General features: G+C 52.7%; 3 protein-coding genes across 5 annotated transcripts; all 3 read left to right on the plus strand.

Moving 5' to 3' along the window:
- The first annotated feature begins 689 nt into the window (after window positions 1-689).
- Window positions 690-13598, plus strand: CLIP3 (CAP-Gly domain containing linker protein 3). The gene is made up of 14 exons (XM_045441100.1): window positions 690-1110; window positions 1434-1658; window positions 4636-4775; window positions 4855-4948; window positions 5160-5321; window positions 5766-5884; window positions 6784-7020; window positions 9326-9461; window positions 9610-9738; window positions 10617-10760; window positions 10839-10962; window positions 11155-11219; window positions 11603-11675; window positions 12046-13598. Exons 2-14 carry the CDS (start codon window positions 1493-1495, stop codon window positions 12098-12100), a joined length of 1644 nt encoding a protein of 547 aa, XP_045297056.1. The 5' UTR covers window positions 690-1110; window positions 1434-1492; the 3' UTR covers window positions 12101-13598.
- A 708-nt stretch (window positions 13599-14306) lies between these two features.
- On the plus strand, window positions 14307-19244 carry ALKBH6 (alkB homolog 6). Its single transcript, XM_045441229.1, has 7 exons — window positions 14307-14754; window positions 14871-14949; window positions 15260-15328; window positions 17076-17136; window positions 17501-17652; window positions 17901-17979; window positions 19135-19244. Exons 1-6 carry the CDS (start codon window positions 14498-14500, stop codon window positions 17964-17966), a joined length of 684 nt encoding a protein of 227 aa, XP_045297185.1. The 5' UTR covers window positions 14307-14497; the 3' UTR covers window positions 17967-17979; window positions 19135-19244.
- On the plus strand, window positions 19212-23736 carry SYNE4 (spectrin repeat containing nuclear envelope family member 4). Of its 3 annotated transcripts, none has more exons than XM_045441151.1 (9): window positions 19212-19320; window positions 20019-20156; window positions 20348-20498; window positions 20988-21131; window positions 21337-21531; window positions 21604-21853; window positions 22566-22643; window positions 23369-23424; window positions 23518-23736. In XM_045441151.1, exons 1-9 carry the CDS (start codon window positions 19250-19252, stop codon window positions 23716-23718), a joined length of 1284 nt encoding a protein of 427 aa, XP_045297107.1. In that variant the 5' UTR covers window positions 19212-19249; the 3' UTR covers window positions 23719-23736. The 3 variants fall into 3 exon arrangements, with proteins under 3 accessions (XP_045297107.1, XP_045297108.1, XP_045297106.1); XM_045441152.1 differs by having other exon boundaries at window positions 21604-21843; XM_045441150.1 differs by lacking the exon at window positions 19212-19320 and adding an exon at window positions 19396-19931 and having other exon boundaries at window positions 20766-21131.
- The last annotated feature ends 2894 nt before the right edge of the window (window positions 23737-26630 follow it).

A 26630-nucleotide genomic window follows, 5' to 3' on the forward strand; every position in this document is an offset into this window, starting at 1 on the left:
AGTTGTGGGGTAAGGGAGGAGCGGGGAGAACACAGTCCAGGTGGGAGAGGATGAAGGACAGACCAGGATGAGGGCCGGGGTGGGGGGCGAGGGATGAAACTAGCCCTGCCCATTAGAAGGATGAAGGGCGGGAGGCAAAGTAGCCCAGTCCTCTTTGGGCTGGAGTGGTAGGCAGTGCCAGCTCTGGTCACCAGGCAAGAGTGACAGCCAAACCAGGGTGATGGAGCCAGGAAGGCTTGGACTCTGAGCTGGCTCCAGGAGGTCTTCCCCCAAGGGGAGATACAGGTTCCGAGAGGGTTGGAGGGGTTCATTGGCAGATCTGGCCCCTACACACTGCTACAGCCATATGTAGCATGGTGATGAAGAGCCCAGACTCTCCAGTCAGGCCGTCTGGTTTCCAGCAGGCAGTCTGGTTTCTTAGCTCCAGCATCTGCTTGCTGTGTGCCCTTGGGCAAGTAGCTTAACCTCTCTAAACCTGGTAAGTGCTCTCTGAGCACTCAGTGATGATAACCACGGTAACTAATGACCCTCGATGATGAAAGGAGTCTACAAAATCATCCCTCTGAGACACCCCTTATATGCGGTGACCATGGAGAAGGGTCAGGTCTGAGATCTCAGAGAGAGGAAAACACTCATAACCACCACCACACTGAGACCCCTGCCCTAACTGGCCTGGTTTGTGGGCCTGCGGGAAGGAAGGCTCTGTCCCAGGGGGACGGACAAAAAACTGTGCCCGCTTTCCCATCCCTCTCCCTCTTGCCCTTGTCTCTGCTTCATCTCTTTCTGTTTTGATGTCTCACATCCTTTTTCGTGGCCATCTCTTCTTTTCTCTCTCCATCCTCCGTGTCTATCCTCTTCACGACGACGCTGCCTCAAGCCCTTTCATCAAAGCCTGGAGCCTCCCAGTATCTCCGCCCCCGCGCCTGGTTGGGGGTATCACTGCGCATGCGCATCAGCGCCCCTCCTTCTCCACCCCCATCCCCTGTCGGAGTCTGGGCCTCGTCTCCCCTTCTGTCTCCCTCTCCTCCCCCATCACTTCCCCCAACACTGACACCCCATTACTCCAGTCTCCCCAGTCTCAGCTTTGGTCCCCAGCCCCATCAGTCCGAGGTAAGATGGGTAGAGGGGAGGCCCGCGGAGAAGGGGAGGGGCGAAGCATCCTGCATCCCGAGATAAACAAACCCGGGAGGGGGCGGCCTAGACTGAGGGGCCTGACGCGGGAGGAGAAGAATGGGGGGCTGAACCTGGGGAAGAGGGGGGAAGTGGTAGGCGCTGGGCCCGCATACCAGGGTCCTCTGACGGCTGATGGTCGTCGCTATGATTGCCCAAAATCCAGAGCTGGGGGTGTGGGAGTCACTGGGGGCCTTGGAGCTTCTGGGGGCTCAGACCCTAGACCCTGTTGGGGGCTCTCTGTAACTGGCCTCTGTCTCCAGGATTGGCCTGAAAGCCGCCCCCAAATCTGCACCCGCCCCCCGGAGGGCCACTGAAGACCATGACTAAGACAGATCCCGCTCCCATGGCCCCCCCACTACGCGGGGAGGAAGAAGAAGAGGAGGAAGAGGATGAGCTGGTCCCCGAGGCCCCCAGCCCCACCCAGGAGCGCCGGCAGAAGCCTGTTGTGCACCCCTCGGCACCTGCCCCCCTCCCCAAGGACTACGGTAACCATCCTCCCCACCCTGCAATTTTGTTTGGAGCCATGGGTGGCCAGAGAGGTTGGGCTGAGCTCTGCTGGTGGTGATGGTGGGGAGATTCTGGGTGATTTGAAAGTGGTCTGGGTGAGTGGTGGCCATTGCATCCCCCTTTGGTTAATTTATCCATTCACCCGTTGGAGAATGAAATTGGAATAATCCTAATCTTTGATTCATGACACATCATTCAATCATTTAGTCATTCAACAAACATTTACTGAAAGCCTGTGGTGGACCTGGCTCTATGCTAGGAGCTGGGGCAAAGCATGGAGCCAGACAGACCCAGTTGTTGCCCTGAGAGAATTTACAGGCCTCAATGGCAACCACACAGATAAGTATAATGTAATATAAATATATAATTATAAGACATGATGAGAATTGTGTTTGCCAAGAATGGGATGCTGCAAGAGCTTTTTAAGACATGGTTTCTATGAGGGGTAACATTTGAGGGAGACCCAAGGATGAGTTGGGGTTTATCAAGGGAAAGGGGCAAGGGAAGGGAGTACCCAGAGAGATAACTGCAGGAGTAAAGGCTCCAAGGTAGGAAGGTGTGGAGCTGAGAGGGTATTTTCTTGGAGAAACTGAAAGTGTCTAATCATTCACCAAGCATATTTATCCATTGCTACTAGTCTGTGATAAGAGTTATGTTGGGTGATCTCTATCATCTTCTATTAATGGTGAGTGACCCAGGCATCATCCCTGCTCTCAGAAGGGAACAAATAATAGATCAATCAGATACATTCAGATGGAGTGAGTGCTATGAAAGAAATAAAAGTTGGACATATAAAAGGGGGGGGGGCAGGGGGCAGCACCTTGAGACGGAGTGGTCAGAGTGGGTCTTTCTGACAAGGTAGCATTTAGGCTGAGACCCAGAGGATGAGAAGGAATCAGCCATAGGAGAGCTGGAGAAAGATAGTTCCGGGCTATCTTTTGCAAGTGCAAAAGCCCTGGGCCAGGAACAAAAGGCAATCTTGGAGCTGTAGTAAGGGAGTGATGGGAGTCGAGGTGAGGGTTTGGCAATGACTAGATCTGGGGGGGCCTTAGCGTCCACTGCGAGGACTTTGGATAAGTGTGATGAGGAGAGAGCAGTTGGTAGGGAGGTATTTAAAAGCAGAGGAGTGGCAGATCTGATTTATATTTTTAAAAGCTCCCTCTGGCTGCTGGGTAGAGAGGGTGGAGGAGGCTTTTAGAAGATGTTGTCTGGGAATCCCCAGCAGCTGTAAGTTCAAAAACTAGGCACCATGTTCAGAGAGTGGGCATCACTAGGATAGGGTAGAAGGGATGGCATCTGTGCTCATGTCACCCACTAGAGGTGGGTCAGAGAGGCTACAAGTTGACTTCAGTCTGATAGAAAAATAAGAACATTATCTGGGTGTCCCAGGTGACGAATCCACCCCAGGGAACTGGAAAATCTCCTTTGGAAATGTGTCTAGATGTGGCTGGGGCCTGTACCCTGATGGAAGTCAGAGAGTGTAGGCTGCTCCCTGCCTGACCCTCACCTCCCTCAGAATCTTGCTTCTAGAACAAGGAGGGTTTGACCACCGAACATGAAGGAATCTGGAAATGTGGTCTAGGACAGAGAGGGGGCTATGATGGACTCTGAGAAGAACTTGTCTATTTGTGTATCAAAGTTGTACAATTAATTCCGCAGAGATTGATTGGTCACCTACTGCATGCCAGCTGCTGTGCCAGGCCTTGGGGAGAAGGGAGTGAACAAGGCAGCACAGAAACACAGTGCTTACATCCTAGCGAGGGAGACAAGTGAGACAGGAAAAGAGGGAAGGAGAAAGGGAAGGAAAAAGGAGTAAACAAGTTAATGTTAAGCAGTGGTAGGTGCCGTGATTACAGCAATAAAAAAGGTCAGGAGATGGAGAAGGGCAGAGGTGCTGATGTACACAGAGTGGTCTGGGGAGGCCTCCCTGAAGAATTGACATCTGAGTAAAACCTGCAACACCTTGAGAAGGCTTGAGGGAAGACTGTCCCGGGCAAGGAAAATGCCGAGCGCAAAGTGCCTGAGAGGAATTTGCCTGGCGTGTTGGAAGGACAGAAGGAGCCAGTGTGGCTGGGTGGAATGAGTGAGGGCGAGAGGGCAGAGAACACACTGGCCTCCGGTTTGTGCAGGGCCCGTGGGCTGTGGAGAGAATAGTGGTCGGTGCTTTGAGTGTGGTGGGAGCCAGGGCAGGGTCTGAGCCAAGGGGGGCTGTGTGTGCCGGGACTGTGGTTTAAAGAGGAACACAAAGGCTGAATCCTGGAGATGCTGTCTCTGTGGGTGTGTATCATCTGGATACACATCCAGAGCTATGTATCGTCTGGGAATTCATTTACTCACTCAGTATGCACTGAGTTCCTGCCCTGCGCCAGGCCCTGTGCTGGGTGTTGACAATACCACAGAAAGCAACACACATCACGGCCTAATAGGGGGAGATGGAAGTTCCTCTGGGCACCACCCTGGCTGGCCACAGGTTGGATCCTGCCCATGGGTACGTTTTATGTGTTCTACACAGTATTTGAAAAATTGGGGAGATTTTTCTGAAAAGCCAGCTTTTCTGGCTTTTTGTTTTTACTTGAGATTTAGCCAAACTGTGCCCATACTTGGCCAGGGCAACGGTGGGCTAGAGCAGTGGCAGCCTCCCTCCTCCCAGGGGCATGCAGACTCGAGGTACTGCACTCCCTCCACACTCATTTCCAGGGGTACAGTTTGCTGCTCTGTGGGATTGCCAGATCTTCCAACTTTTCAAGACACATGGGGCATGCAGAGTTTTCTGTGAAACCTCCTGATTTTGAAACCTTATGCTGGCCAACAGAAAATGCCTGTAGCCCATGCACCATGTGGTTTGAGACCATGCATTAGAGGGCATTAAAGGCAAAGGCCTAGAGCTCCCCTGCCTCAGGATGGAAAGAGGGGATCAGCTTGCCTGGGATGACTTTGAACTTCTCACTGCCCTAGCCTTCACGTTCTTCGACCCCAATGACCCGGCGTGCCAGGAGATTCTTTTTGACCCGCAGACCACCATCCCTGAGCTGTTCGCCATCGTGCGCCAGTGGGTGCCCCAAGTCCAGCACAAGATTGATGTCATCGGCAATGAGGTAAGACGCTTGGGAAGCCAGGGACGGGGAGGATGGGGTCCCTCATGTATTTGGGTAAACCTCCCTGGTTCCGTCCCAGATTCTGCGTCGAGGCTGCCATGTGAATGACCGTGATGGGCTGACCGACATGACACTGCTCCACTATGCGTGCAAGGCTGGAGCCCATGGAGTCGGTAAGGTCCAAACCCCCAAGCCACCAGCCGCCAAACCTAGGCACCCAGACATGACACCCTCAGAATCACCCAGAATCCTGGCCCTCAGACCCTCACCGTGAACCCGCAGCCTAAGATCCCAAAGCACAGTCCCTAAGGCCTAGGGCCTTCCCCACGCCCTGGGCCCAGGCTTTGGAGGAGGGGACGCAAGCTGACCTGGGCTGTCATGCAGGGGACCCTGCGGCGGCTGTGCGCCTTTCACAGCAGCTGCTGGCGCTGGGTGCGGACGTAACACTGCGCAGCCGCTGGACCAACATGAATGCGCTTCACTACGCTGCCTATTTCGACGTTCCCGACCTTGTGCGCGTGCTGCTGAAGGGCGCCCGGCCGAGAGGTGAGCGGGAGAGTCGGGGCTTGGAGGGAATGGGACCCAGGATAAGATGGGGGCTGGAAGCAGGAGGAGGGTGCCTCTGTTGTGTGCTGGGGGCCGGGAGAAGATGTGCTGGGAGATGGGGAGACATGAAGTAAAGAAGGCAGGACAGCTGAGTGATGGGGCAGAACTGAGGTCTGGCCTGGGAAGGGAGAAGGGACCGGGATCCGAGATGATGGTGGTAGGGTGGAGGTAGGAGGTGTGAGAGACAGGGTCCAGATATCCATGACCCATCCATCCCCGGGGCTGGACAGGACCCTTCTGGAGGGGCTGGGCTCTGCAACACAAGTCTGTGGGAGGCACTCGGGTCTGCGGGGTTAAGAGATGGACTTGAGCTGGGGGACTCTAAGGTGGGGGGCAGGGTGCCAAGTCCACTCACCCGGAACCCTCCTCTCTCCCACACCCCAGTGGTGAACTCCACGTGCAGTGACTTCAACCACGGCTCAGCCCTGCACATCGCTGCCTCCAACCTGTGCCTGGGCGCAGCCAAATGTTTGCTGGAGCATGGTGCCAACCCGGCGCTGCGGGTACTACATCCCTGTCCCAGCCCCCATTCTCTTCCTTCTCCTTCCTTCCCCACCCCCTTTCCCAGCCAGCGGAGGAGACGGAGGCCAGAACTGCTTGCGTTTCTAGAAGTTCATTACAAAAATCATCTACTATACATTCAACAAATGAAATGATAGCTGGTGTTAACTTAGTGTTCATCATATGTCAGGTGAACTCTATTATGAGCCCTATTAGAGAAACTGAAGCTGAGAGAGTAAGTGATTTATCCAGGGTTACCCAGCAAAGAATATCTTCTTTCAATCTTGGCTGACCCTGGGGCTGTGTGTAGATAATATTTCAGGATCGTGAAAAAAGTTGAGACTCTCTGTGAATGAGAAAGGTTGGGTCCCCCCATAAGCCCTCAGTATGATCTTTGATCTCCAAAGCATCCATTTCCAACACCAGTTACTCTGCATTATTCCAGGCTCAGATATCCTGGGGAAACATGGCCTGTGTTCCTGAAGCCCTGCCTCTCCTCATTCACCATTGGCCCAGTTGGACACCTGACCCAGTACCACAGGAGACCATTTTCAATGTTCATCCCTCACATGGTCTCATTCCAGGCTTGGGATCTTTGGGGACATGGCCTCCCTGAGAGCATGACCTACAGACTGAAGTGTCACCTTCATTCCCTGTTGGCTCCACCCCTAGTTCCACCCTCAATTACTTGAAATCCCCAGCCTGAGGTTGAGGGTGGACTTCCCTGGGGACGTGGTCTACAACTTAATGCCTCACCCCTTCTTATTCCCATGATGGCCTAAGGGATGGCCTGGATCTGCCTTTGCTTTACGTGGTCTAGGGGTCTCTGGGAGCTTGGGCTCGGTGGAGGTACAGCCTATGCCACTGAATTCTCACTTCCTTTTTTCCCATTGGCCCCCAGAACCGAAAGGGACAGGTGCCAGCAGAGGTGGTCCCAGACCCCATGGACATGTCCCTGGACAAGGCAGAGGCAGCGCTGGTGGCCAAGGAGCTGCGAACACTGCTGGAGGAGGCTGTGCCACTCTCCTGTGCCCTCCCCAAGGTCACACTACCCAACTATGACAACGTCCCAGGCAATCTCATGCTCAGTGCATTGGGCCTGCGTCTGGGAGACCGCGTGCTGCTGGATGGCCAGAAGGTCAGGGCCTGGGGAAAGGTGTGGAGAGCAGGAGTCAGCCCTCATGCCTCAGAGTTGGGTCTTTGGACAGAGTGTAGACCCTCCCCTTTGTCCACCCCTCCACCCCCTCCACCCCCATCATTCCTACAGTATTTATTTCATCTAACAGTCATTCTGTGAGTGCTTCCTTTTGCCCCAAGGCTGAGCTCTCAGTCCAGGGAGGGAAGACAGATCTATCAGTTGACAGTGACAGCCCAGAATAGTCGTGGCGGTCATGAGGTAGCACAAACAGAGTGATCAGCGCAGCTCTGCACCTGTGAGTTACCCTGGGCCTTGTGATCCCCAGTCAAGGCCCACCTCTGCTCCCAGAGGCGTCAGCACTTTGGGAAAAAAGGACAGGTCAGAACAATCAGGGGTACTGTGGGATGGAGGCACCCGCTTCAAGATAAGGAGGAATGAGCCAGGAGAAGAAAAGGAGAAGGGATCCCGCATAGAGGGAGCAGGTATAAAGGCCCAAAGGGCAGAATCTTCATTTATCCAGGTATTCCAACTTTGACTTTTTTATTTATCTAGTGTCCCTCAGTCTCTATGCGGACCCAGCCTCTCCTTGGGAATAAAGGGCTGTGTGTGAGCCCAGACCCACTCTTATGGAGCTTTTCTAATGAGAGACAGCCAATAAAGTAAATCCACAGTTAAGATAATTTCTGGTAGCAACAGAGGCTTTGAAAACCATTAAATGCTTGGATTTAGGGGAGCCTGGTTGGCTCAGTCAGTAGAGCATTTGACTCTTGATCTTGGGGTCATGAGTTTGAGCGCCACATTGGACTCTGTGATTACTTAAAAAAAATTTTTTTTAACTTAAATAAGTTTGGATTTAGTAAATTTCCCCTGGCTGAAGGCAAATGCAGTTTTAGCTGCTGGGGTGTTCCAAAGGCTTCTTTGAGGAGCTGATATCTGAGCTGAGAGAGGAGGGAGCTCACACACAACAATATGGAGACAGAGGAGACAGCAGGTTCAGAGGCCAAGAGGAGGGAAGGGGTAGTGTAACCAGAGGACGAAGGGGAGAAGTCAGTAGGGGGCTGGATCATACCAGACACGTAGGCCACCGGAAGGAATTTGAATCTAGTTTCTTACACAGTGAGGAACTGTAAAAGTCACATTGCGTTTCCTAATCAAGAGTTTTGCATGCATCAGCCCTGCCTGTAAAGCTTTCTGTGCATGATCTTGTCAAATCCATGTGACAATTCTGAAAGCAGAATGGGTTGACTCTTCCCATTATAGAACCCAGAAGACTGTAGGAGGCTCAGAGAGGTGAAACCTTTGGTTTGAAGATAAGAACAATAATGACAATCTGCCTCTGAGAGAAGCAGTATAGTACAGTGGTTAGAAGCTCAGGCAAACCTCAGCTTTCCTGCTTTCCAGCTGGGGGACCTGCGGCCACTGATCCCACCTCTCTGGGTATCAGTTTCTTCATGTGTAAAATGGAGCTAGTAACAGTACCCACCTCGGGTTGTATGAGGATTAAACTAATTAAAATCTGTAAAGCCCTTAGAAGAAGCCTTGGTGCATTCCAAGTGCTGTCTGTGTGCCAGGCACTATTCTGATCCCCACACCAATCCTCCAAAATAGGCACTATTAATTCACCCATTTTATAGGCAAGGAACCAGAACTTTGAGAGTGAAGCAGCCTCACACGATGATAATAGCCACGAGGGCTCACCACAACTAAACAAATTTACATACATTACAGATGTTTCAACCAGACAGCCAGGCTCTAAGGTGCGTTATTCTCTCCATTTTGCAGACGAAACTAAGGCCTAGGAGGTCATTTGACCAAAGTTACAAGACAGTAATAGTCAACACTCGCTGATCCCTCACTCAGCACCAGGCCCTGTTCTGAGGCTATAACAGCCCTGTCCAGTAGACCTTTCTGTGATGATGGAAATATTGTGTCTGTATTGTCTAGTAAAGTAGCCATAAGCCACATGTGGCTACTAGCCCTTGAAATGTGGCTAGTGCAACCAGGAAAACTAAATTTAATTTTAATTTCAGTTAATTTAAATTGTTGTATGTGGCTAATGGCTGTTTATTGTATTGGACAGGGAAGCTCTATAACCATTCTATAAGGTAGGTGTGATTTCTGTTCCCATTTCATAGATGAGGACACTGAGGCACAGTGATGTTAAGTCATATAGCCAATAAATGGTAATGTCCAAACAGATTTGAGCTTAGGGCTCCCTCATCCACTCACCAGGGCTGTGCCAGGGATCTGTCATGGCCCCCCAAGGACCACCCCCGCCAAACCATATCCTCCCTTGTTTCCTCAGACGGGCACACTTCGGTTCTGCGGGACCACGGAGTTCGCCAGTGGCCAGTGGGTGGGCGTGGAGCTGGATGAACCCGAGGGCAAGAATGATGGCAGTGTTGGGGGTGTCCGGTACTTCATCTGCCCTCCCAAGCAGGGTCAGTCCCACCTGGGGCTCAAATGGGGTGGTGGTGGGGTCCACTCAGTAGTTCTGATGCTGCTGACTGGGTAATGGGGGTAGGGAGATGATGACTGGGCAGAGGGCAGAGGCTTGGACAGCTCCCAGCCCACGTTCTGTCCCCGCAGGTCTCTTTGCCTCTGTGTCCAAGATCTCCAAAGTAGTGGATGCACCCCCCTCATCAGTCACCTCCACACCTCGGACTCCTCGGATGGACTTTTCCCGTGTCACTGGGAAAGGCCGCAGGGAACATAAAGGTCAGAGGGGAGCCTTCTGGGTAGGAGGAGAGCCAATTTGAGGATATTCTGTGGGTAGCCCAGCTTCAGTGACTCAGTTTATCCTCAGGCCCAAACTCCTGTTTTAGAAAACAATCTCTTGAGTTCTTCACTTCTATGACTCTGTTTCTCCTTTGACTTGGCACTGCCCACCCACCCCCAGTTCCTGAAAAGATCTGGGGGTTCTCTGCTTTCTATGACTTAGTTTCCCCTCAGGCCCAAGGGTTTTCCCCCAGTTTTAGGGAAGAATCTGTGGGGTTCCTGGATTTAGTGACTTGATTTATCTTCACACCCAACCCTTTCCTTCATTTTATTTATTTATTTTTAAATGTTTATTTATTTTGAGAGAGAGAGAGAGAGAGAGAGAGACCGTGCACATGTACATGCAGGTGAGGGGCAGAGAGAAGGGGGGAGAAAGAATCCTAAGCAGGCTCCATGAAGAGCCTGATGCAGAGCTTGATCTCATGACCCTGTGATCATGACCTGAGCCAAAATCAAGAGTCAGACGCTTAACTGACTGAACCACCAAGGTGCCCCTACTTCCTTCACCTTAAAAGGATAATTTCTGGGCTCCTTACATTTGTGACTCAGTTTTTCTTTTGACCCAAATAACTTCAGCTTTGAGAAAGGATTTGGGGGTTCTCCAGGTTCTTGACCCTCATGCCTAACCCCCACCCCCAGTTTTCTTACAGTTGAGATTGTTTCCTTTCAAGCCTAAGCCCCCCAGTTCTTGGGAAGGCTCTAGAGTTCCTGACAGGAGCCAGGACAGAGTTTCTACCTTGGGTCTTTTTGGGTGGCATGGGGTCCCCAGGGCTGGCATCTGGGGGCCCTACTCCCTCCCCATGTACCCTTTACCCCAGGCAAGAAGAAGCCCCCATCATCCCCATCTCTGGGGAGCCTGCAGCAGCGAGAGGGAGCCAAGGCTGAGGTTGGAGACCAAGTCCTCGTTGCTGGCCAGAAGCAAGGGATTGTGCGCTTCTATGGGAAGACAGACTTTGCCCCAGGTGAGGACAGTGATCTGGGGGGTAGGGTGGGGGCAGGCAGGCAGGGCCTTGAGGCATCCTGACACCTTACTGCTGCAGGTTACTGGTATGGCATTGAGCTAGACCAGCCCACTGGAAAGCATGATGGCTCTGTCTTCGGTGTCCGGTACTTTACCTGTCCCCCGCGGCATGGAGTCTTTGCACCAGCATCCCGAATTCAGAGGTGAGCCCAAACTCTAACCCAAACCCAGGGCACTTCCCAGAACCCTGATTCCCCTGTTAGATGTCTCTTCCTCTTGTACCAGCAGGACAGTGTGGATACCCACCTCCACACCGTAGCTCTTTCTGCATAGGCCCCATGGGTTCAGCTCCTCCTGTGACTCTGACTTCTCCTACTCTTCTTATGTCTCCCCAGGATTGGTGGCTCCACTGACCCCCCTGGGGACAATGTGGGAGCCAAAAAAGTGCATCAAGTGACACGTGAGTTGGGGCTGGAGTGTAAGAGGTAGAGGAGGAGTGAAGGTTTGGGGATAGGAGGGTCATGGGTTTTCAGGTATATGCTGGTGGCAAAATCTCCAGTATTTCACAGGGGACATGGGGTCCAGGAAAATGATGAGACAGGATCCCGAAGAGGATAGGTGCTATGGGGTATGCGGATGTTAACAACAAGGCTCTGGGCAGGCACTGGGGACATGAGTAGGTATTGAGGGACACAGAATATTATTGATGAGAGGTCCAGATGGGTATTGGAATGTGGGGTCAAGGTGGGTACTGGGGATATGGACAAGTATTAATGACAAGGAGTCTGGTTGGGTATTGAGGGTCTGTCATCCTGTCACCTGAGACCTTGCCCTCTCCTTCAGTGACACAGCCCAAACGCACTTTCACGACAGTCCGGACCCCAAAGGACATCGCATCAGAGAACTCCATCTCCAGGTGTGTAGCCAACCCTTGGCCCACCTCCTGTAGGATGTTCAGGGAGAGGTTGCACAAGGCTGGTGGACACAGGGATCTGGACTTCTGGTTGGGGCTAGAAATAGAGGTTAGGAAAACTAGTGGCTAATCAGCCTACCCAGAAACAGTTTTTTGTTGTTTTTTTTTTTCCCAGAACCAGTTTTTAGGGAGTGAGCTCCCACACTGAATTCTGGGGACTTTCACCCTTATGGGGCAGGTAGAGGAGGCAGAACACCTTCCACAGCACAGGAGTCTGAGAGGGCATAGCCAGACAAGTAGAGACAGAATCCAGAAAGGCCAAATCCAGATGTTCCCTGCACCAAGGCGTGATGGATATGATTCTCCTTTCCAGGTTGCTCTTCTGCTGCTGGTTTCCCTGGATGCTGAGGGCAGAGATGCAGTCTTAGAGGCCTGGATACCTGACAGAGTCACAGAGTCCCCTCTAGCATCTCCTGACACAAGGAGCCCCTGAATCACCCTGAGATAGAGATTCCCAGTAACACATCCAGAATAGAGACCCCATTAGCCAGCCCTGGATCACTGAGGCCCCATTATTAACAGATTCCCTCATGATAACCCCCAAATACAGACCCCAAGGTACCCAGAAAGAGATTCCTTGAGTGTAGCACCTTCAGGCTAGTCCCTATCCCCAACCCCTCAGAGCAGACCCCCAATAACATATTTCCACATCACCTCAAATGATGGTGACCTCTACATAATGCTCCAGAGCAGAACATTCCTGAATCATTCATTACTGGATCAAAACCCTCCCCCATTAACAAAGACTCCTCCTCTGTCAAGTCCCCTTGAAATAAACATAGGTCATGCCTCCAGAGCAACAGAGTAACAGACCTACATTTAACATCAGTCCCCTCAAGATGTTGTGACCCCCCATGGTCACCCCAAAAGCTTACACTGCAATCAGAGACTCCCTACATTAACAAAGACCCCTGTTCTTACAGAAGAGACACACATTAACCAGTCCACTGTCACCCCCAATTTACAGACACCAAAACAGTCCTGGAAGTGCTAATTACAGGACCCCTAAGTCTTCCTACCCTCTGCGCCCTCAAGAAACCCCCAGTGCCTTGTATGAAGCCCACCCCACATGGCCCACAGCCCCTGTGCTGGTCAGGCTCCCAGAAAATTCTCTATTTTTTAAGTAACGACTTCCCCCTTTGGGGGACCCCAAAATTTAGAGGCCCCATTCTGTGACTCTCGGGATCCCAAACCCCAGAGTACAAGTCCCATACTCCCCTGTGTCCCCAAGTCCTACAGCCCCTAGAGGATCCCAAGGCCCTAACTACCAGGATCCTCAAATCATGGAATCCCCAAATCCCCAGGGAATCCCAAATTAAAAAATTCAATCCCAAGCCCCCAGGAAACCCCAATCACGGAGGTCCTTGTGCCTGGGATGGAGGAGACTGCAGTGAGGATATGCATCCCGGGCTCCCAGGGCACCTCAAGCCCACTTCATAGGCACCAGGAGACCCCAAACAGGAATTCTCATCCCTGGAAACTGGAGCACTTCAATGCCCTGAGTCGTTGGATCTCAAGACACCCAAATGCAAAGAGCCCCAGCCCCAAGGGAACCCCACATCCTAAAGCCTCCATCTCTAATACATGAAGGGCCCCAAGGCCTTGAGGGGATCCCAAATCCTGGAACCCCTATTTCAATCTATGTTCTGGTCACAGGTCCAAAACACCAAATCTGAGTCACTGGCCCCAAAGGACCTCACAGCACTCGAGCCAGACCAACGGCCTGAGGGAGAACCTGAAGGCCCAGGGGGTCCAGGGTGGACCCGGGGCCCTGACCACCAAGGACAGCTCACGACTGCCCCTTCACTGCATGTCCCTGAATTCAGCATGACCCCTGTCCCCTTCAATAAAGATGTTTCTATGGTTTCTCTGTGTACGGTCAGTATTTGTAAAGTTGTGGGCCTCCCTCCGTATTGCTGGGGAAGTACGAGGGAGGAAGTCGTTCCTTCAATCCATCCTCCCTGCAGCTGGGGTATGGAATGATTCAGCCTGCGGGAAGTCGTTGTGATAGTCTAGTCTTCCAGCGGGTTCCCCTTCCATCTGGCCCCATTCCAAGGGTACCCCTCCCATCTGGGCCCACTCCACTGTGTGGGCGGGTTGGGTTCTGGAGTTCTGATTGGTCAGTACCAGATGAAGGCCCGTCTCCGAAGGATCCCCAGTGGCTCAGAGGCCAGGAGGTGCAGCCTATCATAGACGAGAGTGAAGGGGCGGGGCAATAGTGGGTGAGAGCGCCGATTGGGTGGAAGGCGGACCCTTAGGACCTTTGAGAGTTCCCGTTGGTTTGAGAAAACGTGCGTCAGGAACGTGGAGCGGAAGTGACTGGGAAGGGAATGGGGTAGTTTAATTCGGGTATTGGAGGGGTACTCTGGTGGACGGTCAGATTTGGGGGTGGCTGGGGGGCGGAGATGGGTGTCCAAGAGGGCTGAGAATGGGGATCTAGGGAAGCTCAGATGGAAGTCCAGGGAAACTCAGACTGTGGAATTCTAGAAAACTCGGGGTGGAGAGTCTAAGGGGTTCAGGTAGGGAAGAAGGTTTGAGAGGAGTCAAGCTCCGGACTAAAGGCCCAAGGTTGCTACAGGGAAGGGGCGCTCGGGAGGGGAAGTGTGAAGGGGTCCGGAGTGGGGGGATCCGAGGAGACTGAGAGTGGACCTGTCTGAGGAGACTCAGATTGGGGGCACGCGGGTGTTCAGAATGGGGCATCTGAAAGGGCTCGAGGCGGCAGGAGGGTGCATGGGGAGTTTGAATGTTGTTAGAGACCCAGACTCATGGTCGCAGGTTTGAAGTTGTTAGGATGGCATCTCAAACTGTTTGAAGGGGCTTTGGGGTGCAGCCCTGGAGGCTATGCGTGGAGCTCTTGGGAAAGGCTCCCAGTGAGGTCAGAGGATATTCTCTGTGAGAGGCTTAAGGGGCAGAAATGTGTAGTTTCGTGGGCCATTGTGGATGAAGTTTGGGGCAGTGTTCTGGGTACTCACTGTGTCCGGGTGGCTTTTGAGATGCTGAGGACTCAGGTTTTAGAAACCAAGTGAGTTTCACTGTAGGGCCAAGGTGAGGCCCTGGCCCTTGATAAAGCAGAAAATGGGATCATAGCCTGAGGGTGGGAGGCTTGGTGACTTCAGAGTATCCTCCCCTCCCCCACAGGACTGGGTGCATGGAGTTGGTGTCCATGGAGGATCAGGATGCCAGGGTCCCAGCCCTGGAACCATTCAGGGTGGAACAGGTTGTCAGACTGGGGGTGCAGAGGGTGAAGGTGGGGACTAGAGGGTGGGGGATAGAGTGGGGATAGGCAGGCCGACTCCTGAGTTTGTGGGCTTGGACTGCTCCTTCCCTCCAAATTCATTCTTACCCTCAGGGTTCAGCCCCACCCTCACCCCCACTTCCCACCCCCAAAATGGGCATTAGTCCTTTGACTTCAGGCCCTAGCCTGTTTGGGAACATCTGGAGACCCTTCAGAGGGAGGGTCTGCTCAGTGATACTAGAGCCCCGGTGTAGGTTGAAGGGCCACACCTTCATGGGGATCTCTATCCTAGGCACCACCTGTAATCTACTATGTCCCTGACTTCATCTCCAAGGAAGAGGAGGAGTATTTGCTTCGACAGGTAACCCCAACACCCTTCCGGTTTGTTTTTCCCTCCTTCCCAGATCCCTCTCCAATCTCCAGGTTCTGTGTGAGAGTCCCTAAGGCTACAGTAAAGATCCTGGCAGGAAGGAGAGTGACATCCAGCACCCATCCCTCATCTTCCCTTTTCCTCTCTCAGGACCTGCTGGGGTGTGTCAGAGCTTTTCCCAGGAAGCTTAGAAGAAACCAAACTGATTCTGAGGAAGCTAGTTCTTACGCAGCTCAGACTCCCGGTGCTGGGATAGCCCAGTGCAGCCTTCAAAACATGTTACTGAGATCAGATTCGTTATGCTAGAAACACGGTTACAAGTCTTATACCCTCTGTGCTGAGATAGCCCAATCCTGCTATCATAGAGAAAAGGAGGTTATAAACATAGGCTGAGATAGCCCGGTTCAGGCCCTTGAGGTTTGGGGAATTAGGAATTTGCAGTTTCAGATTTCTGTGCTGACATAACTCAGGAATCAGAATGCTACAGAGTAAACTCTTCCCTCTGCTGAGATGGCTCAGCATACACTCTGAGTCTTGGGAATAAGGTTACTAAGCTCAAATCACCTGTGCTGAGATAGCCCAGTATTCTGTATTCTATTCTTAAGGTTTAGGGAGAGAAGAATTTAAAAAGCTCAGATCCTTTGGAGTCTCAGACCGTTAGTCGTAGAGCACAGATCTTCCCTGTGCTATCTCAACTAGTGTTGTCTAGTTTGAGTCCCAGGAATAAGTTAGCTACAGAACACAGACTCTTGTGCTGAGATAGCCCCTTCCAGCCCCATAACTGTGAAAGGAATGAGATTATCGAATAGAGTACATATTTCTTGGAGATTGCCTGTTCTAGACCTTTGGGATCTTGGCTGTGGAGAGTTTTCTTTCTTTCTTTCCCTTCCACCCTTCCTTTTTTTAAACATTTATTCATTTCTGAGAGACAGAGAGATGGATTGTGAGCAGGGGAGGGGCAGAGAGAGGGGGAGACACAGAATCCAAAGCAGGCTCCAGGTTCTGAGCTGTCAGCACAGAGCCCAAGGCGGGGCTCTAACTCACAAACCGCTAGATCATGACCTGAACCGAAGTCAGACACTTAACCGACTGAGCCACTCAGGCGCCCTTCTTTCTTATTTTGAGATAGAGAGAGAGAGAGAGAGAGAGAGAGAGGTGTGAGTGGGGGAGGGGCAGAGAGATAAGGAGTGAGAGAATCCCAAACAGGCTCCGCTCTTCAGCACTGAGCCTGAAGCGAGGCTCAATCCCAAGAGCTGTGAGATCATGATGTGAGCCGAGATCAAGAGCCAAGACACTTAACCAACTGAGCTACCCAGACACCCGGCAGTGGAGCATTTTCAAAGTACTCTCTGCTATGCTGAGACAGCCCAGCTTAGCACATTTTCTCCCTCAGGTGATAGGAGCAAAGAGGTTCCAGAAGTCGGGCTGTGCTGAGATAGCCCAGGATTCAGGAAATTACAGAGTGCACACTTTGCTGGGTTAAAAAAGTCCAGTCCAGCCCAGAACTCTGAGTAGTTTCAGACCACGATTGTGTAGCTCTGGTTCCTTTCCTTGACCCTGGTAGACACAGGGTAGAGGTCAAACAACACAATCCTGGGAACATTCTATCTCAGAGAATAATCCCAGAGATTCTGAGATGACCCATTTCCACCCCAAGTAGAGGGCCCTATGTTGAACTGGGTGGTAGGATCAGTGAGGGTGGTCCTGAAAAAGGACTGATCCCCTCCCCACCTCCTAGGTCTTCAATGCCCCAAAGCCAAAGTGGACCCAGCTCTCTGGGAGGAAGTTACAGAATTGGGGTAAGTGTCCCTGCCTTGGGGGCATGGGTGATTTGGGGATATAGGCTGGGGCAGGTGACTCAGATTGGATAGTCAAGACACTGGGTGGGTCCATGAGGGCTCAAGGGGTTCCCAGGGCCAGGCGGATTCTGAGGGGTGAGTGGAGGTTCTGAGAGGTTAGGGATTTCCTGATAAGTTGGGATATCTCAAAGTGGCCAGGGGTTTGGAGAAGTCAGGAAGCCTTGGAGGCGTGGGGTAATGATCTCCAGAGTCACAGGTTCCCAAGGGTCAGAGTACTGCCAACCACTAGAATATCCCTAATGGGGGTTCCAGGTGCCAGGGCTCCTTGGTTGGGTGTCCTCAGGACCCCATTCCCCTCTCCCAGGTGGGCTCCCCCATCCCCGGGGGATGGTTCCTGAGCGGCTGCCTCTGTGGCTCCAGCGCTACGTGGACAAAGTATCTGACCTCAGCCTTTTTGGAGGTCTCCCAGCCAACCACGTCCTTGTGAACCAATATCTGCCTGGGGAGGGCATCATGGTAACCACACACCTTCACCCCGACCCCCAGACTTCCGATCCACCATGGGGCAGGGCCTTATGTTGACCCACCTCTACTCATTAAGCAGCCACATACCCCAACCAGGCATTCACCACCTCATCCCAAGCTGGGGTGCCCTCCTTGAGCCCCAGAGGGTGGGGGGGGGGGTGTGGACTCCTGCCCTGTCCAGCCCTGGTGCCCACTCCCCAGCCCCACGAGGACGGGCCACTCTACTACCCGACCGTCAGCACCATCAGCCTGGGCTCCCACACCATGCTGGACCTCTACGAGCCGCGGCAGCCAAAGGACGATGACCCTGCAGAGCAGGTGGGCCCTGAGACACTGCCCCAGCCACTCGTGGGCATTCTGACATCCCACATCCTCCAAGAAGCCCCAGTCCCTCCTGCTTCCAGGGTACCCCTGAACTCTCCCAGACACCTTCCCCGGTCCCCTCAAGGAGTACACCCATATCCTCCCAGACTCCAGACCCATCCATTTGCAGGGTGCCCTAGAAATGATATCTATAGACACCCCAGTAGCCTCACCTGCTAAATGAATGCCCCGATGCCCCACAGATCCCCTGGCCCCACATGTTCAGAGTGCTCCAATGGCCCAAGGTCCATATAACCTAAGTAAGACTCCCCAATACTCCCAACAGACACCCATATCCTTGGATACCCCAACACCATTTACTGATGATTGTTCCTGACATCCTCTTAGACATCCTCTCTTTGCCTGCTGCACAAGGCTCCCCAACACAGACCTCTCTGCCACTCCAATAGTGTAGATCTGCCTTGAAGGACGCCATCAGATTCTTCTTGGGGCCTCAACCCATGACTGATTGCTCAAGGACCCCCCAGATATACTGACTCCCTTCTGTGGGGGTTGCTCGTGATAGTGGCTTCCCTGACCTTTCTCTCAGTGATGCATTTCTGATACCTCATGGTTCACAGAAACTCCCCTGAACACCCAGCTGCTCCTTTTAGCCCTACATGCTCTTGGGTAGGCTGACATCCCCTTCCAGTGTGTGGGTGTCCTCAAGCATCCCGATGTCTGCAGACAGGCCCAGACCATACTGGCTCCTCACCACCTCACTGTTACTACCCAACCCCTGCCCCTCCTAGCTTCAGCCAAGCCCTCAGTCCAGTTCCACCGTTTCCTAGGACTGCAGATCCCTGGGTCTAAGTCCCAATCCCTTGGGGATCCCAGCTGCAATTCCCTTAGACACCCCCATCTGCAACCACTTTCCTGCCCCCTCCCAAGAGACTGCTTGCCCTCGCTCCCCGCCCCCCTTCCCCCCTCCCCCCCCCCCCAAACTGAGACACGTAGGATTTCCCCTGCAAAGCTCCGTGGGAGCACACTTGCCCCTCAGCCTTTGCCCCTGGGAACTCGCTGACCCTTGCCCCTCTGACCATTAAATTCTGCTGACTACTACCCCCCTTGACTTCTGAGGGGCCCGCTGAGCTTCATCCCGTCCCGCAGCCCCGGTCCCCGCCCCGGCCGACCACCTCGCTGTTGCTGGAACCGCGCAGCCTCCTGGTGCTCCGTGGCACCGCCTACACGCGCCTCCTTCACGGCATCGCAGCTGCCAGAGTAGATGCGCTGGACGCCACCTCCCTGCCACCCAACGCCGCCGCCTGCCCGTCTGCGCGGCCGGGAGCCAGCCTGGTCCGTGGCACGCGCGTCTCGCTGACTATCCGCCGCGTGCCCCGCGTGCTGCGCACCGGCCTCCTGCTCAGCAAGTGATGCCAGGCGCCCGCCCTGCTCACATTCCCGGGCTCTCCACCTCCTGACAGCTGTAACCCTGTGACCTTGGAACCCTGGGGCAGAGATGGCTCCCCCCTCCCCCTCCTCCGGGTTATTTATTTTCCCAGTAACTTTGTGGGAACTACAGGAAGAGGCCCCGTTTCAAATAAACCAACAAAAATCTTTCTTTGGTTTTGGATGGAGTGGGGGGGGGGGGGGGCAGGGGCAGATGCGGGTTCCTGAGGGGTACGGTGTCTGGGACCTTGGATGGTGTGGGTCCTGGGGTCAGATGTACAGGTCCCTGAGTGGGGCAGAATCCATGGCTCATGAGAGGTCAGGGTTGTATCGGGAAACCCCTTAGGTGGGATGAGTGGGGTGAACCTGGGAGGTTCCGCTAACTGGCAGGCTAGGGAAGAAGGAGTTAAGTGGTGCTGCTGCCACCTGAGCCGGGCATCAAATGACCTGAGTCCAGTTCTGCTAGTGAGGAGGTGGAGTTGAGCCTGCCCCCAAGCCTCTGGCTGCCTCAGGCCTGTGTGAGTCCTGCTGAGGAGGTCTGGGGGGATGCCCCTGGCCAGGAAAATAACTCTCACTGGGGATCCTCACTGACTGTCTGTCTCCAGGCTCCCAGCTATGGCCCTCCCCCCACCTCTGGGCCCTAGATTCCCCTCAGAGCCCCTCAACTACCCCGCTGGAGCCCCTAGGGAACTGGACATTGCTAGATGCACCATCTGCCCTGCATCTGGAGAGAAGAGAATCAGGTAGGGGCTGGGCTTTGGAACTTAGGTCCCAAAAGGGTGGAGGCAGTAGCAGGGGCATTTTGAGGGGGGGAGGTACTATGGCTATGATCACCTAGGGACATGGGAGGGGCACCTAAGGACAGGGGTAGGGTAGGGTGGATAATGGACACCTAGGCTCAGCCAGAGGCCTGTCAATGCCTCCTACCTCCCAGACCAGAACAGGCCCAGAAACTGGGGCAAGACTCCTTGGACCCTCCCGAACACTTCCAGGGTGGGCTGAGGGGCACTGAGCCTGCTGCTGGTCCCCTGAGATTGCCAGCACCCTCTTCCAGTGAGGACCCAGCTGGGGGCAGACACCGTGAGGTGAGCTGAGGTGATCCAGGCCCCCTTGTGCCAGCCCCCACCTCCTCTCCCCCAGAATTTGGCCTCCAAACTGGGCATGAGGTGATGATTCTGGAAAAGTGTTGGGCATCTGTGGGGGGAGGGACACTCCAGAAAATGATTCTTTACCAATCACTATAGAAAATCTTTATTATTTTGCCAACTGGGAGAGAATTAGCTCGTCATTGACCCTGGTGCAGTCCCATTCCTTGTGGGGATATCCAGCCCCATCACCCACTCTCTGTTCAGACCCCCAGGCCCCTTATGTCCACACTTCTAGGAGCCTTGAAAACCTGGAGATTCTGTCCAGGCCCGGCTCCACTGGGAAGGACTCCAGGTGGGAGCAGCCCTGGTGCAGACCAGAGATGGACTCTGCTACAGAAGGAGCCTGCAGAAGAGGGGTGGCAATGGAAGTGGGGGCAAGGTCTGGGTTGGCCCACCGACCCTGACTCAGTCCCCTGTGTTCCCCAGCACCTCATCTCTGGCCAGGAAGTATTGGAGGCTGAGCAGGACAGCCTATCCCTTTGCCTGTTGGGGCTGGGCCTCCGGCTGCAGGACCTAGAGCATGGCTTGGGGCCCTGGGCATCAGCCCAGAGCGGGATGGTCCAGCTGCAGGTGGGCAGTGGGAGGCAACGGTATGGGAGGGTGGGCAGGGCCTCAGGAATGGGTACCAGCTTCCTGGGATGGGAAATGTGTTTACTCCATGTTCTAGGTGTCTGGGTAAGAGAAGGGGGAAGGGATATAACTCCAGGTAGCTGATCTCTGGTGCTCCTGGTGTGTGGGTGGGGGGTGGGAGTGGTGTCCAACCTTCTGTCCCCAGGCCCTACAGGCAGACCTATGTGGAGCAGCTGAGCGTGTAGATGCACTGCTGGCATTCGGTGAGGGGCTGGCACAGCGGAGTGAGCCTCAGGCCCGGGCATCCCTGGAGCAGGTCCTGAGGGCCCTCAGAGCCCACCGAGACGGCATCTTTCGGCGACTGTGGTGGCTGCAGGCCCAGCTGGTCAGCTACAGCCTGGTATGGCCCACCCTGGCAGTCCCCACCCAAGGTACCAATTCCACAACCCCCATGACTCTGTCCCCTGACCAGGTGTTCGAGGAGGCCAGTACACTGGACCAGGACTTGGAAGTTGAGGGGGACTTGGACGGGCCAGGACCTGGTGGGGCCTGGGCACCCAGTAGCCTCCCTACTCCTGCAGAGTTGGAGTGGGACCCGGCAGGGGATGTTGGAGGCCTCAGGCCCTTGGGGCGAAAGACAGCCTGGACACCAGGAGCTCCCTGTGAGCTATGTGGCCACAGGGTCCCCGAGGGCAGGGGACAAGGCCTTGAGGTGAGAGCAGGTAGGGGACACCCTTCCTCCATAGGCACCCTTGGGATACCTCTGTGTGCCTCCTAGTAGGGTACTTCCCTTTCAAGGGGGTCTCGGTGGCTCTGTGTCTCCCTCTATCTCTCTCAGTGTCTCTTTCTTGCTGTCTCAATGCTGTCTTCCCTCCCTCCCCCTGCCTCTCTCGGTCTCTGTGTCTTCCTCTATCTCAGCCTCCTGGTTTTTCAAACATTCCAAATTCACTCCTATTTCAAAGCCCCCAGACACATGCCCAGCTCACTTCCTCACTTCATTCCAGTCTCTCCCCAAATCTCACCTCTTCAGAGAGGCCTGTCCTGATCTCCAAACATTATCACTCCTTAACCTCTTTATTTTCTAACAGCACTTACCACATCTTGACATTGTACATTTATTTATTAATGTACAGTCTCTCTTTGCTAGAATATAAGGTCCGTGGATGCCAGGACTTTTCCTATTTGCATGCCCACCACATCCTCAGATTCTAGAACAGTGCCGGCATGTAATGGACCCTCATTAAATATTTGTTGAGTGAATGAATAAGTAATGTCTCTTCTCGGTTTCTTCGACTCTGTCCCTCTCTTGTCTCTCCCTGAGATATTTTTCTTCCCCCAGAATCTCACCTCTGTGACAACCCCGTCTTGGCCTTTGCCCAACTTTGTATCTGTCACTAGTTCTCTGAGAACTCCCACACCTTTATTTCCCCACAGGACATGCTCATGTCGGGCTTCAGCCACCGGAAACACTTAGCAGGTCAGCGAAGACGCTCCCTGCTCCGGAAGCCTCAGGTGAGATGGTCCTCACTGTATCACTCTGTATGCCAGCTGTATCACTCTGGAATTTTGATGGCAAGTGACAGAAACCTAACCCAAATGGAATTACACAATAAAGGGGATGTAATTTTTTTCATGTAACTGACAAGGCTGGGTGCTGCTGAAGAGATCTCAAATGCTGTCAGGGCTCAGTCCTTTCCTCTTTCAGGCTCTACTTCTCCAAGGTGGATTCTTTCTCAGCAAATGGCCACCCCAATACTCGCCCAATACTGAATACTCATTTCCCACTGGTATGCCCACCCAAGGAGAAGCAGAGTGCCACCTACCTGCTGGCAGCAATGTCCCAGGGCTGCCTCCCACTTGCCCAGCTTGGGTCATGGCCTGCACCCTGAACCAATCACAGTGGCCAAACTGATGGAGTGCTCTCATTGGCCAGATCTGGCTCACATGCCCAGTCACGGAAGTGGAGACGTGTGGGGTCAGCCACATAAGAACCTGAAGGGCTGAGAGGGGGGCGGCCTGATACCCTCCACCCACTGTGCAAATTGAGCCACTGTTACCAGGAGAAGGAAGACTGGATGGAGGGCAGGCAGAGATATCCACTACACTGGAGAGGGTTGGGAGGGTTCCAGGAAAGAAGGAAAAATAAACTCAGCCCCATAGGTCTTATGGTAGGAAGGAAGAGTCCAGAGTAAGTGTCCCTTCCATCCATTCTGCTGCTGGCTGCTGTCTCCCCTTAGGACAAGAAGCAGGCATCTCCCAACCTGCAGGATGTGATGTTGGAGGTAGACCCTGGGTGAGATGCTCGGGAGATGGGTCTGGGGGTAGGGGGGTACAGGGCTCATAGTGGCAGCGCACCATAGTTTCAACATTGCATTTCTCTTCACAGAGCCCCTCCTCCTGCATCCAGGTGGTCCCTGACCTTCTTCATTCTCCTCCTCTTCCTTCTCCTCGTGGGTGCCACATTGCTCCTGCCACCATCAGGGGGGTCCTGCTGCTCTCCTGCCCGACTGGCCAGGACACCTCATCTGGTGCTCAGCTATGTCAATGGTCCCCCCCCAATCTGAGAACATGGCCCAGACATATGTAATAAATGGTCAATGTCCAAGGATGTGTCTTAGTCCATTTGGTCTGCTCTAACAAAATAACAGACTGGGTGGCTTATAAACAATGAAGTTTATTTCTCACAGTTCTGGAGGCTGGGAAGTCCAAGATCAAGGTGCCAGCAGAGTGGCTATCTGATGAGGGCCTGCTTTCTGCTTCATAGATGGTCACCTTCTCACTATGTCCTCACATGACAGAAGGGGCAGGGAGCTCTCTTTTATAAGGATTCCAAATTCCTTTTATGACGAATTCACTGTCACAACATAATTATTTCCCAAAGGCCTCACCTCCTAATACTATCACATTGGGGTGTTAGGACTTCAACATATGAATCTTGAGGGAGGCACAAACATTCAGAGGATACTGGGTGTTTGAAAACTCAGAATTTGGGATGCAGTCCTGGTGTCTGGGCAGCCCCCTCCACAGATCTCTTTGCTTTGAGTGTACAACACAGAACTGAATCAGCCCATCTTGGATTGGGGTCCCCCAGGCCCCGAGGCAAAGATTCAAGCACAAGTAATTTATTAGGGAGGTGACCCCTAGGCAGACTGATAGGGGAGTGGGAAAGTGAGCCAGGGAAGGGAGTTAATGAGTTGGTTGCTGCTCTGGGCATCTGGGGCACCATCCCACTAGGGACCTCTGCGAGACTGTGTGGGACACACTCAAAGTTGGTCCACCAAAAGGGTGAAGAAGTTGTGCCATTTATGTACCAGCTTCCATCTCTCATTGGTTAAGGACTGTTCCTGGAGATGTTAACTCCCCACCACTTCCAGTCTCTTCTGCCTGTCAAGGCTCCTCAGGCAGAGGCACAGGTGCATCCGTACAGGTTCTCCATTCAAACATGGTACATGGCGGGCTCCCAGGCTGGGCCATCCCTGGTGTAGGATTATGAAACCCCCCTTCCCCAGGGTCCTGATGACACCAAGCTGAATTGTCAGGGCTCAGTCCTGTAGTCTAGTCCCCAGCCTCAGGTGTCGAAGCTCATCCTCTCCTCAGAGTTTATGCTATCAGGACAAGAGGTAGAACAGGACTAGACTCAAGAACAGAGGCAGAACCCTTGCTAGGCTCCTGGATATACACTAAACACACATCCCTTCCTTAATGCTCACAACCACCCAATGGTGTGTCCCCACTTAACAGAATGGAAGCTGAGGCTATAAAGGGGAAGCCCTGGCCCGAGGCCACACAGGGAACAAGAGGCTGAAGCCCAATTCCCACTGATTTAAGTGGAATGGGAACTGATTTGGGGGGGATAACTGAAAAGTTCAGGCTGCAAGGACAGCTGGATCCGGGGGCACAAATGATATCTCTCCCAGTTCTTTCCTCTGGTTTGGCTTCACTCTTACCTAGCAGTAGCCAGAGTGCCCCTCAAAACCTCTAAGCATACATCCCACCAATTCAGCAGCCAACAGGACAATCACTCTTCCCTTACAGCCCAAAGCTGGCTCCCCTGGCCCGTGTCACCTGCTTTCCTGGGGGCTGCTGTCAGCCCTCCCTGAATCATATGCGCTGAAAATGGGGGAGAAGTGAGTCTCCAAAGAAAACCAAGGAGCTGTCCAGAAGGGGGAATGGACGCTGAGGGAGAGGGGCAGGAAGCAGCAGATTCTGGAAAAACCAGAACACAAACCTGACCTGTTTTCACATCAAGTGCATATTGTCCACACCAAGACGCTGTCCCCAACCAAGAAAAGGCATGGTCTCCCTGGCGTCACCATAAATAGGGCCAGCAGAGTCTTGGCAATTCTGACCCAACTGACCAAGTAATGGGACAAATCTGTACCACTCATTCATTCATTCAAAACTGAGTGTCTGCTTTGAGTCAGTTCCTGGTCAAAGAGCAGGACCAGGGCAGTGAACAAAACAGGTGAAAATTCTTGTCCCCATGGGGCCAACATTCTATAGGGGAGATCAACAGTAAATAAAATCTGTAATAAATAATAATACTAAATAATAATACTAAATAAATTTTAAAAACTAGGTAAAATCTGTAATAGGTCAGTCGGTGATTAAGTGCTAAGGAGAAAACTAAAGCGGCCAAAGGGAAAGGGGGTACAATTTAATTAGGGTGGTTGAGGAAGGCATCAGGGAGATAATTATGTCATTATGTTGTAATTAAGTGATTAGAGCAAATTGTAGTGAGGAAACAAGCCACAGGACTCCTAGAGTAATGCTGTCCAAGACAGATGTAACATGAGGCACAAATACAATTTTATTTTATTATTATTTTTTTTTTACAGGAGATATGTTTATTGAATACACTGCAAGGGAGCAGTGGCCAGGACAGCAAAGGAGAGACTGTCTGCCATGAGGCGGTGGTGAGGGACTATAGTTACAGGGCGGAGTGATGAAGTATGGCGACATAAGGAATTTTCCTTTTTTTGGTAACTGTGCCTAGTTGAGGGAAGCCCATTGGTCAGTTAGGGCCTATGATTATTTCTAGGCAGGTCACTTAATGAGACTGCATTCAGTTTGGTGGTCACTGTGCGCCCTTTTGCTTCACTCAAGTTTCCACTGCTCAAGCCTGTTGCCTAAAAAGTGGCCTCAACATTCCCTCCTGACATATTGACAATGATAAATCTTTGGCATTTGGGCAGAGGTCTCATCCTCAGTAGCTGCTTTAATTTTAAACTTTCTAATAGTCAACAGTAGAAACAGGTAAAATTAATTTTAATAATTGAGTTTTTACTGTTTAACCTTATAGACCCAAAATACTATCATTGTAATATGTAACCAATATAGTAATAATGTAATATTTTATAATTCTTTTTTCTTACAAAGTCTTTGAAATCTGGTAATGCTACCAAAACGATAAAATTGTGTTTAATGGAAAAAACATTTTACACTGCTCGTTTTTACATTTCCATTATTTAAAATTTATATAATTTTTATCCTTATTAT

This window comes from Leopardus geoffroyi, chromosome E2 (assembly GCF_018350155.1).
Source record: "Leopardus geoffroyi isolate Oge1 chromosome E2, O.geoffroyi_Oge1_pat1.0, whole genome shotgun sequence".
Lineage (NCBI taxonomy): Eukaryota > Metazoa > Chordata > Mammalia > Carnivora > Felidae > Leopardus > Leopardus geoffroyi.